The sequence below is a fragment of the Rhipicephalus sanguineus genome, chromosome 5, assembly GCF_013339695.2.
Source record: "Rhipicephalus sanguineus isolate Rsan-2018 chromosome 5, BIME_Rsan_1.4, whole genome shotgun sequence".
Classification (NCBI taxonomy): Eukaryota; Metazoa; Arthropoda; class Arachnida; order Ixodida; family Ixodidae; genus Rhipicephalus; species Rhipicephalus sanguineus.
The window spans coordinates 10,723,529-10,736,029 of NC_051180.1; the positions used below are offsets into that span (position 1 = coordinate 10,723,529).

The window sequence follows — 12,501 nt, forward strand, 5'->3', positions numbered from 1 at the left end:
GCTGCAAGAAGATTGTTGTGAAGTAGCCGAAGTGCAGAAGGTGCGAGATCCATTGCGTAACTCTATGACATGAAAGAGAAAAACAAACCCGATGAGCCTCGGTTACTACATAGCTGACAGACTGCGGTAGTCACGTGATTACAGTTAGGAGCTTCCCCAATTCTTCTCTCTTTATTCTAAAGCTCAAGTCAGCGCTGAGCTATCTAAGAACATTTACTTATAGCCTCACCACGGTAAATGGATGAAAACTGTTCTGCCATTATGTGTGTGTGTGCGTGTGTGCGTGAATCAGCATCTCTGTATCCAACAAACCAAAAAACGAGAAGTGCTCAGAGAATCGTCTATTTATTTGCTTCATTTTGGCTATCACGACACCCACCTGCAATTCCTTATCGTTGAGAGGTGCTTCACCGTTCACTGTTCAGGGTGAAAGGTGAGGTGATTAAAGCACAGCCTTTGAGTACAAGTTTGAGATTGTGTATTTAAATTGTACGTTCGCTTAGCCCATGTATTGCAGTGGCAGCGCGTACGACGGCGTCAGCCGAAGTCAGTAAGGCAGTAGCGAGAAGTGATTTGCTGGCGGCGAAACAGTAGCCGAGTACTCGTGTTTCAGCAAGAGTGCGTTTAGACTAATCGTCTTTTTTTTCGGTTAAGGGGAGCAGTGAACAATGTGAGCATAAAGAGAATGAGTGGACCTGGATGCCGCGTATAATTAGTGCGGCATTATGATCTATAAAATGTGCACGAAGTGCGATGTTAGTAACAAGCGGATTTGTATGCGGAGACTCGACCTGAACGTTGTCACGAAGAAAAGTTCTTGCTGCAAGTCCTTCGGCGTTGGCGGTCTTTTCACAAACGTTAACGCCAAGAAATGTCGCCTCCGCTTTAAAGAATGGTCAACACGACGTTTTCTTCACGTGCTAACCTTTAGTACACTTAGATGAAATATAAGTCATGATATCACTCTGCTGTATGCGTTACTGTATTTATGCGCGCCTTGGTTCTAATAAATTTGTGTGCTGTCTTTACCGTCTCCGCTTGACGTTAGTTTGCGGACGAGAATGTCTTTCGTTATTTACAGGGTGTGACAGACGGGAGAGTACTTGAAGCTCAATGGCTAGAGGTCACGAGACCCGAGCAGAAACGTCACGTGTGACGTCATTCGCAGAGCGGCGCGACGCTGTCGACCCTGGCTCTGGCAGTAGTGATGCTGGAAAAACAGAAGCGCGAAGCGGTACGGCGCAGGTAACTGGCTCCCGTGGGCATGGGCCAACCACTGACATTTATGCAACGCCAGGTAGAACCTTGCCTTTCATTCATAATGTACGGCGGTGGCATGACGTCATGCATGAAGTTATGCTCAAGGTCACGTGATCCTGGAAAGCTGAAGTGCAAATGGACTCTCCCGTGGCAGACAGAAGGTGAAAGCCAAGTGACGTAAGTGTGTATATATGTCAACCACACCTTACAAAGCGCGTTTAACTGTTTGCACGTGGGTAAGGAAATCACGGGTAGATAATGGCCGAAAAACCTGAAACCAAACGAAGCGTTACTACTTGTACAACAAAATAAAATTCAAACACAGTATTTGTTGTACGCTTGCAGGAATTTTTTAAATGTAGTTCGAACCTTGTAAAAAATACGCGTCGACCTGTTGCAACACAACCGCGTTGCGACATGTGATTCGTGGGTTGACTCCGAGACGTCTGGCGGGAGAACTCTGAAACTACTAGGTTTCGAGAAACTATGGCTTCTGAGATAACAGCTAAGGTGCATTATTCCGTACCATATAGAGTAAACGACGTCGTTTTACTTGCATTCTTGTCATTCCTTCTTGAGTGCAAGAAGGGAGCACACTAAATCACCTGAAAATGAAACGGCAGAGCACCTAAAATATATATGGACAATACTGCCAGAGCACCGAAATTACCAATTGAACTCCATGAAGCGGCACACCTTCCAAACGCTGCATATATGCACGCTTGTGCGATATCGAAGATTTGCCGCATTTTTCACGTGCTCCAGCAAAACTCGTTCTATTCAATCAGTAGAACATCATGGCCTGAGTAGCTTTGGAACGTTAAACCCCATAAACCAACTATCAATCTACAAAAATGAACTGTTAGCTTTCCCAAGGTGGAGCTAGAACAGTGCACCACTTTAAAGGGTCCATGACACGGCCACCCATAAATTTGCGGTTTTCATTGAAATATAGAAGTAGGACTGAAACAGGATTGAACAAGATGACAGCGAACGCTGCCATTTGAAAGAAGGCTTTTCTCATATCTCGTATATGCATAGGCGTGTGCAGGGCTCCCCTTTAGGGGGGGGGGGTGCGAAGGTTCGTCGCAGCGCCCCCCCCCTATTATGTCAATGTGTGGGGCTGACTTTGCGGCCCCCCTCTTAGGTGAATAGGGAGGGGGGGGGGGGGCTCGCCTGCCCTCACTCCTCCCCCCCCCCGTGCGCACGCCTATGCTTATATGGGTGATTTCTGAAGATTTGACGTCAGAATTAAACATATCGATGCCGATCTCCAGAATGACTAAAATCTGGAAACGCTGATTTTGAAATGCAGTTTTTCTCCTACAGTTACGTTTCAGCCATGGTGTAAGAGGGTTCAGCACATGATGACCGCATATGGTGCCTCACGAAAAAAAAAAAGCCTTCAGACCAGTCACGTTTACGTATGTTACCCGGATACATTGATCGTTATTAATCCCAATAGGCGAGGAAATAATGCGGGTACCATTAAGTCAAGTCATAAAGCTTCATTCCTCGTGAAGCACAGAATAACGGCTAAAGTTTTAAACACGCTGACTTGATGCCTAGCAAAGCTTAGCTGCGACGAGAGAAGAAATGCCCACTGTAACTTCATGTGCGGAGGCGACCCTCATGGTCTATCGCAGCTGTTCATCTTCGAACACACCTTCAGCAAGGGGAACAGTTGTTCGCACAAGTAGGTAATTCCGAACATGGCGATGATCCTAGCAGCCTGTCGACGTAGCGCCCGGCCGTGGCGGGCCGCTAGCGAATGGTCCGCGAGCCGCGTGTGAGACCCCTGGTATGGGTGATGTGGAGTGATGATTTTGATACACGTGTGACGACATTCTTAACGTTGAAGAAATGGAAGTATCGACGTAAGTGGTGAAAGCAGTTTGAGTGTACTTCTTCATTTTCTCTAATTCAAAAGGAGTGCCTAAAGTAATCACAGTACGGCGACGTGCAAGAATCCTGCACCGCGTATGCAAACAGTGGCAAGAATCGCGCGTCATAACGATCATTCGTATTGCTCGAGCAGACGGGGGCTCATGCCTCGTGAATTGCTCACCGTCATATTCGCACGCAGAGGAGAAGGAAATGTACACAGAGTCGTCAGATCAAAGCTTCATTCTAGCCTGTTTTACTGCCACACGGAGACTGACCGGGTCGGGCCTGATCAAACAAGGTGCCCACGCTGGCGCCGACTGATTATCCCGGTGCAGCAATCAATGCTGCGGCACCGTGAGCGCGATCTCAGCTCGGCCACGGAGAAGGATATAAAGCGCCGCTCAGGCCAGCCTCCACCAGCAGTGCTCCATCAGTGAAACTGCAAGGTGAGGTGAGCTTCCCCGTTTCCTCTTTACCGCCACGGGTGAAACGTGCAAGTCCGTGTAGAAAATGCGCGCCATATTTAGCACTAAAAATTTCCTAGCGACACGGGTCATCGTGAAACGTCAAAAGAAACGTTCGCTGCTAAAGCGAATGATCCAAGAATGCAAGGCTTTTATGCAATGAATGAGTGAAACAGGAATTTTACTCCATTCGCCAAATTTGTTAATTGTGAGCATTTAGTGAAAGAATACTGCGTTTATTAGACACTTTACGATTGTGCAAACATAGAAATGGTTAACACTCGCCACAGAGGTCTAGTGGTCATGGTGTTAGACTGCTGACCCGAAGGTCACGGGATCAAATCCCGGACATGGCGGCCGCATTTCTATGGAGGCGGAATGGAGGCCCGTGTACTTAGATTTAGGCGCTCGTTAAAGACCACCAGATGGTCAAAATTTCCGGAGACCTCCACTACGGCGTCCCTCATAGGCATATCGTGGTTTTGGGACGTTAAACCCCAACAATTATTATTAGGAAATGGTTAAGGTGGGCGAAAACTTTTCAGCCTGGCAGTGCTGTTAGCGTAAACATTTGGCATAGAGGAAATTTGATGGATGTAACAAATACTATTCTCATGAACCTGTGGTTTTCGGCAAGCGCTTCAACATTACAAGAGTGAAATTTGCGTTTACCTACGTTCGCTGCACCTATGTTCGCTGACTGAATGGGACCGCGTCGGCGCGTCTTTTTTCCCAGAGAGACGAGATGCCCAGCCCTGCCGCCACCCGTTGCTTGGTGCTCCTGCTCCTGCTACAAGCAGCGCTTGCCTTTCCCGACTACAAAGGTGCGAATGTGTGCAGTCTGTTCAGTAACAATATTAAATCAAAATGAGTGCTCCATATCATTTGTTCTGTCTATAACATCAAAAGCTACGGGTCGTATCAGTCGTACAAAAATATAAAATGAAGGGTGCTCCTCCATTCTGCAACTCTGGTTCTCTAAGCGGCGCCGTCTGAATGAAAACGCCAATGAGGGATTAATAGTGTATTCAACGGGCGAGCCCTTATGCCTTCTCTAGAACTGTCAGCTGGCTCTTGTCAGTGATCACCAAAGACGAGCTTTAGTCCTCGCTGCAATGCACAGAACTGTTGAAACAGAGCACCAGCGGTGCTACAGCATTTGACGCATCACGCATTCGCATTCTGGTTAGAGCGCAAAACAGTAATGATAGAAGCTCTTTATTCATTCTTGAAGATGCCGTTCGTGTGTGAGCTAGTTACAATCTTTCGATATTGTCGAAGAAAATTGTCTTGATGACCAGTTGCAATTTGAAATATTGTTCTTCGAAATACATAATACTCATAAAAAAAAAAAAAAGTTGCGGGCAGTTTGCGCTAAGTCGCGCAAGCTTGACACAGCGAAGTACGGGCCCGTCTCCGCCCGTACTCCTCGTCGACCGACACGTCTAGCTTCGAGGTGCGTGGCTTCGTCCTCGGGATTACGCAGCCAGTAGAGCGGATGTTGCGCGCGATGTCTCCGTCGGTGGGCGTGGCTTAGCTACTGCGCATGCGCGGCTTGGCCAGGTGGTGCGGTATCTGGTCGCTAGACGACGCGATGCGTGCTTCCTCTTTCTTTCTATCTTCTTTTTCTCTCTCTACTTCTCTCTCTCTCTAGTTGATGTTCTCTCTTTCTCTCTCTTTCTGCATTTCTTTCTCTCTATTCTCTCTTTCTCATTCTTCCTGCGCTACGCTTTACTCTCTCTCTCTCTTCCTCCTTTTCCTCCTCCTCACCATTGCATCTCTCCTCCTCACACTCAGTTCCCTTACCCACCCTTTGCTACACTATACTATACAAGGCTATATTTGCTCTGCTAGCGTGCCTGGGTAGCCGAGGGGTTAGGACGCTCACCATCGGATCGAGGGTACGCGGGTTCGAATCCCGCCTCGTGAAGAATATTTTCTCGGCACGAATTTTTATCTTTCTCTTTCATTATATCTTTATTTATTTATTTATTTATTTCTCTCTCTGTACTTGTTCGCAGGGTTATTACAGGCCACGCCGTAGCAGTGAGTTGTGGGATCTGCCCAAATTCTGTGGCACATACCCGTTCATGGTGATGATAATTTTCGGGCACAGTCACACACTTTACTCCGAGCTCGAACAGCTTCGCTGTTTAAAAATCAGAGCAGAGTATTTCAGTTTTCTGCGTAACTGAAAAAGTGGCCCAGGGGTGCTGCAGGGGCATTGGTGCCTCACTGTAATAAGCGACTCATAAGTACTCCTTCAAACAGCTGAAGTACTTCATGACTTGAGCCATGTCTGCCTATAATGACCGTGGCAGGCCCTGCAGCGCGATGTATAAGAATGAAGAAAACAAACTGCACAATGTTACAGATAGCACTTGTCACAAAGGGTATGTGGAACGAACAATTTTCTCCTTTTTGGGGGGTTTTTGTAGGCGGTTTCAATCAAAAAAGTACATTAAGAACATCATTAAACTAAAGACGAAAATATATATGGACCGCGAGCGCCCATATGTTGCTGGAAGGGGTATAGCTCTCAGAAAATACACAGGCACTATAGTGCCTGTATGCAGTATCAAGAAAAAAAATGACATCGAGACTTAACATTATGAAAGCACAAAAAACTGTTAAGTGTTTTGTTATTATTTAGGAATTCTATTAACTCACCCGACTGCCAGCCATACGTAACGTTTGTTCTATTGTATTGTATTTACTCGTCTCGTGTTCATGTTACAGAATGCACATTTGTACGCAAAATGTAACCAGTGGTCGATGACGTTTTGAACTTGACGATACATTTACTATTCTTTTGCGTTAAAGAAACAGTCCCATGTTTCATTGACACCTACCAGGAGGGGCACAATACACTGGTTTACTAATTGAAGCCGAATAAAGATGAGAAATGGTGCGAGAGCGATTACATCGGGACAAAGGGTAACATTAAAAAGTTTATGGAAGCAAGTGACTGCTGATGAGCTTATTGCGCATGATAGGTGACAAACACGATCTGCTTAGTTAACTGTGAATGGTTCTACTGAATACTTCTCCCACTCCTTTAGAAATAGCTAGGAGATTGCAATTGGTTAACTCCCACAGCTTGAAAACTTTCTTAAGAAAAGCATAATCGACTACACGTTAAGTATTTGCAAAAAAAAAAAAAAAGAATGTCTTGGATCCGTTCTTTTATGGTGCCAAGGCGTGTCGCTGGACTCTGACGCAGGGCTGCGACGCTTTCGAGGATCGCAAGCTCTGCAGACGTCCCGGTAAATAGTAGCATGCGGCAGGTTAAGTTACGCGAGCAGTTGCTTCGGAACTTTTTATGCAAAGTCCGTGTGCCTTATGACCGCTGTCTCATGCTCGCAGACCTTCGTGACTTGTACGAGCTGATGGCCAAAGGCGAGCAGGAAAGTTCCGGCCACGCCATGGAACGCAAGGCCGGCTATACACCGAGTCTGCGCTTGCGGTTTGGACGCCGCTCCGATCCGGCTTGGAACGAAGCGAGGACTTGGGACGGCCAGCGGACTGCCTGAGAGACGGGCCACAACATTAATTCCATATGCTTGAAATAAACGCACGATTCACTCCCGAAAAAAAAAAAAAAAGCTGCGTTAATGTCACTGTGCCTGACCTCTGGCCGTTTGGCAGGTGCACACAGGCATGCCTGGCACGGCCCATCGTGACGGCCATTGCCCACGCTTTTTCCGCTGAGCAAGGCGAAATGACATTCTAAAGAAAAACTCACGGTGTCCCTTATGCATTCACCTAAGACGACTAGAAGGCGAAAGCGATCTTCTTCGTTTCCATCTCAGTCGATTTATTGATCCTCCCTCCCCACCTCCGAAAGCTTTCTGCACCTCACCTGGTTTCGCACTGACTCCGTGATCGGCCCACGTTTAACCAAGCGACGATGTCATGTGATGACGTCATCATGTGACTTCACGTTGTGTGACGCCATAATGACGTCACAAATTCTGGCGGTCTGTGACGTCATAATGACCTCATATGGTGCTCATCAAGTGACCATGATTTCTTGCATCACTCGAGTTGACGCCGACGCCGCGAGCCTCTGACGCCGACGGTCAATTTGTGCGTTTGATGAGCCATCTAAGGCATTCGCCTTAAGAAATGGAGGTACAAGGAGCGACACTTGCTTTCAAAACTTACCGCGTAGAAAAGGTTCCCTGCTTTGTCGTATACAGGCTGTTATAAAGTGAAAGCAGATCCTTGGACACGCACAGCCGACACTAGCGCCACACAATATGCTGATTACTATACTATACCGGCTCTATCGGCGAGGGTACGAGGAAGGTCTTTCGCGCAGCGAAAAACTCCATAAGTGCCCTCATCGTACAGCGTCCATGTTGCGAAACGCATGAGTCATAGCTGCTTGTGCACTTTCTTCGCGTCTATAACGCCCCTGCGCAACGGCACTGATCAATGACGCAGCTAAAAGTGAAGCCCGTGATGACCGAGTGCAGCGTCAGCCTCCTGTGCTCACTGCTCAGCGATTTGGGTGACTCACGCAGGAACCACGAAGGCTCGTTCGCACTGGGGAATCCGCCGTCTACAGCGAACGGCCGAAATTCAAACAGACGTTCACACTGCTCACCCACCGCGCCTCCGGGAAACGGTACCGCCATGGATGGATGGATGGATGGATAAAGGATGTTTCACATGCCGCGATTGCAGCGAAGAAAATCGCTCGGTTCGCTCGATTCGCTCTGTTCGCAACCGCCGCTAATGGCGGTTTCGTTTCACATGGACAGCGAATGGTCTGCGATTTTCGCTCTGCGACTGGCGCGGCGCGCAAAGTCGCTTGCTGCCGTTGTTCGTGGCAGACACTGCATACATTTCGAATGTAATGTAACAATCTGGCCGTTATGATATTCTTAACTTTTCATCACCGGTAACGAAGAGCACGCCTGTCTTGTCATTTAAAAACACTTTCCAATCTAAATTCACTTGAGAATACGCAACAACGACCATAACCAAAGCAAACTCGCTGGCACAATTTCGATGGCTCGGCTGGGTCGGCGCAATTTCGACGGGTCTGGACGGAAAAATCGCTCCGCCGCTGCGAACAGAGCGAAAAATTTCCAACATGTTGGTCGCTCGCCGCTGACCGCTGCGGCGAGAGCGATCGGCCGTTTTTTTCGCTGCGAGCGAATTCGCAGCCTGAAAATCGCTACTTTTTGTGTCATGTGAAACGGCCTTAAGGCTGCACCCTTTAGATCGGGCGGCGGCTCACGCCACGTAGCCGTAATACCGCGAACATACTACCGCGCCACCTGCCGAATAAGCAAGCGCTGGGTATCCCGGATGTCCGTGCGGCCGCAGCACTCCAGTCGCGTAAAGTTCGCATGTGCCTGCTGCAGTAGCGGCGTCGTACTGCTAGGCCTGCTGGCAAGCAGCTTTCTGGCGATGCATGACGAGCAGAACGAAGTATTCGCCGAAGGAGAAACGACCGTAGCGATGGTTGTGGGTTCGTCCTCCTCGGCAAAAACACGAGAAGCTTGGTCACGCCGAGAAACTGCTCACCCTTCCCCGCAGGGGCGTACCCATGGGGGTGGGGGGTTGAAATGCCCCCGAAAATTTTCGAATTTGCATGTGTATATATACACGCACACATACAAACGCACGCACGGACATAAAAAAAGAATGGTTGAACACCAGCCCTCCCCCCACCCCCCCAAAGAAATTTCAGGCTACGCTTCTGCTTCCCCGAGATACAAAGAGTAAGTTGAGGTAGAGCGCTACTCGTGACAACAGGCCTCGTGCTTCACGTGACTCTTTTTGAAAAGAACGGGGGGCTTACGAACGAGTTCGATGTCGCGACACTCTTATAAGACAGCGATATAACACGCGCGTCGCACGTAGCCGCCATTTTTTTCGAATTGGCAACACGCGCTCCGATTGGTCCGCAGCGAGGAAATCCGGTGGCAGCTGCCGCAAAAGTGTTCGGGACCGATCGGCGCGGACAGGGCTGTTTTGGTAGATATCGCCGCCGCCGAATGTGTCAGTGTGAACGCGCGGCTGGACAACGCCGAGAGTAACGACTGTCACAGTAAAAAGAAGCATCAAGGAGCATCAATTTAACAGGAAAGGGCGCGATGGAGGCGTTTTTAACGCACAATTATAATCGTCAACTGCCTGGCGTACTTCCGTTACCATCGCGGTCCCGGCACTTTCCTATCACGAACGGCGTGCGCGCTATCAGGGTGACGCAGCATTCTTGATATGAAAGTGGCGAGAACCGAGTTTTCAAGAAAGGACACGTGAGCAAGCCAGATGAAGATTATATATTATGAGGCAGAAATGCTCTCCAAATACTCGATTTTTTTTCCTTAGAGTAAGTCGCCGATGGAACAGAAAAGTAATAAAATGAACTGCGTGCTATCGCCACCAGCTCAAGTGCTCTGCAGCGGGACAAGATGCCACGAAGACGAGTTTCGCGGCAGGGAATTGCCAAAGAACTGAAGCCGCGAAGAAAGTGCAAGCATTTGCGATGCCTCATACCGCATGATCCAGCTGTTGCAGAAGCGAAGCTCCGGCAAACACAACAAAGAACAATGAGAACGGGACGCTGGGAGATGATTAGGACCAGTGGACGACATTTTGATGTGTACGTGTGGTATCTCGCGGATGGAAGTAAAGTATACGCGCGTGGCGCAGATAAACATTTGACGTTCTGACATGACCCGCGCACATAGTAGCTGGCGTTATTTTCCCTGTCAACCCTTTGCCAGAGTCAGCAGCGGCCACCACGAGTGCGTGGAAGGAGGAAGAAAATTGGAACGTGGACATCTTCATTTTGTAGAAGAAGAAGGCCGAGCAAGGTGAGCGGGGCTGTCTAATTACTCCTCTGAAGCCGCGAAATCCACTCTCTATGCAAATTAGAGCTTACATCAACGAGGTTACTTCGACGCGTCCTAGTAATCGCTACAGGTCCGCTTTGACAGTATCTCATTCGCGCATACATTGCAGTAAATGGGACACAATTGACCACTTCCTGCATGTGAGCGTTGTTCCTCAGTAAGAAGTAGCAATCACGGCGCGCAAGTTGGCATGTGACGGGATATATCTTTGCATTTCGTGGGAATCTGTAGTTATTTTCATTTTAAAGCACATTAATTGCGCTAGTAAACACGGACAAAGACGAGGGAAGACAGGACGCGCGCAGACACACAACTGAACGTTTAATGGTTGACAGATGACATATATACAGTCAACAACAGATGAAACAAGTTCATTGGACAATGATACGCCTTCGTAACAAAGCAGCATCTAAAAATTTTACCTCACAATCAGCAAGAGATACCGAAGGTTCGCTTATACACCCACGCGTAGTGTTAATCTTGAATGCTCCGAACAGCTCTTGGGTGCACCGCTCCCTGTGACGATACAGAATTTGGTTTTATTTATAAGCGGTTGGCACTTGTTAATGTTACCTACTTTACACTCCCTACAATGCTTAGACACGTGCTTTTAACCAAATATTTACACACCTACCCGTTTGCCCCACATACACCAGCCCACAAGAAAAAGGAAATTCATAAACCACTGCGCAAGTGCAGAGGACAAACCGTGACCCGTGTTCAACAAGACAAACAAAAGGACTGGAATTAGGTGTTTTGTCAATAACATCCATTACCCTAGCGCATAGGCGCGACATTTTCTGTGGAGCTGAAAACACAACGTTCACATCGTAGCGCTGCGCTATATTCTTCAAATTATGCGACACCTTGTGCAGGTACGGGATGACTGCATAGCCTCCTCGCTAGTGGACGTGATTCGAGGGTGTCCGTGTGTCATTGCCTTTTAATTTCTTTACTAGCTTTTTACAGGTTGCTACAAGTACAGGTAACGGATAGCCAGAATTCTTCAGCCTACTCAACTGCTCCCGAACACTTTCCATCACTGCATGGGCGCACGACTTCTGCAACGCAGCATCCATGCAGGACAGAGCAATGCCATTCTTAACTAGCTTCTAATGCTTTGATGAAAAACTTAGGGGGCTTTTCTGAGACCTAGGTCGATAGAGCCAGCAGGTGTGGGATGATTCAAAACGGAGTCGAATGTCCAGAAACTGCAACTCATTGTTAAAAGGAAGCTCAGCCGTGAACCTAAGGCCTAGCCCCGATTCACTAAAAATTTATATATGTCATCTGTCAACCATTAAACGTTCAGTTGTGAGTTGTGCGTCCTGTCTTTCCTCGTCTTTGTCCGCGTTTACTAACGCAGTTAATAGGCTTTAAAATGAATGTGAACCAACTAGCCCGACTTGGGGAATCTGTAGCTAGCAGATAAACACTAACGCTTAATAGATAGAAAGTTAGAAACTCAAACCGGACGTTTTGCAAACCGATCTACAACTTCCTCAATGGAATTTTTCGCCCAGCTTTGTTGCTTCAAAAGTTAGTTGATTAATGTTGCCTAATTAAGCAGAACACAAAAAAAATAGTGTGAATCGCTCCATGCAGTAGTCGTCAACATGCATTCGGTTGCGCCGTCATAGAGTGCGCCGGCATAATTTTAAACTGTGGTTAGAAACTAGGGCATGCTCTATGTTCACTGCGATGTTTTAGAATTCCAAACGTTCAGCTTTCAGGAAATTAAGTACACTACAGTGTATGACAGCGTCGACGCTTTGCTTATACAGATGAGATTCACGAGTCATGCGAATGTAGAAAGCTTCGGAGCTATATTCTTTGCATACTTACCTCGAATTTCGCGCTAATTTTATGAGGAACATTTATCGTATATCTTAGATTTTCTCGTACGTAATTAGGTCAGAGGAGGTTAGAAAACAGATGTCTGCCAGATCGTGGCAAGCGATGTTAAGCTGTGACATCGCGCTTTCGTTTTCGCTTTTTTTTTCCACGCAAGA

At 47.6% G+C, this 12,501-nt stretch overlaps 1 protein-coding gene across 1 annotated transcript; it reads left to right on the top strand.

Moving 5' to 3' along the window:
• Positions 1-4,351: 4,351 nt before the first annotated feature.
• Positions 4,352-7,207, top strand: LOC119392756 (short neuropeptide F). Its single transcript, XM_037659712.2, has 2 exons — positions 4,352-4,435; positions 6,978-7,207. Exons 1-2 carry the CDS (start codon positions 4,357-4,359, stop codon positions 7,142-7,144), a joined length of 246 nt encoding a protein of 81 aa, XP_037515640.1. The 5' UTR covers positions 4,352-4,356; the 3' UTR covers positions 7,145-7,207.
• Positions 7,208-12,501: the final 5,294 nt, after the last annotated feature.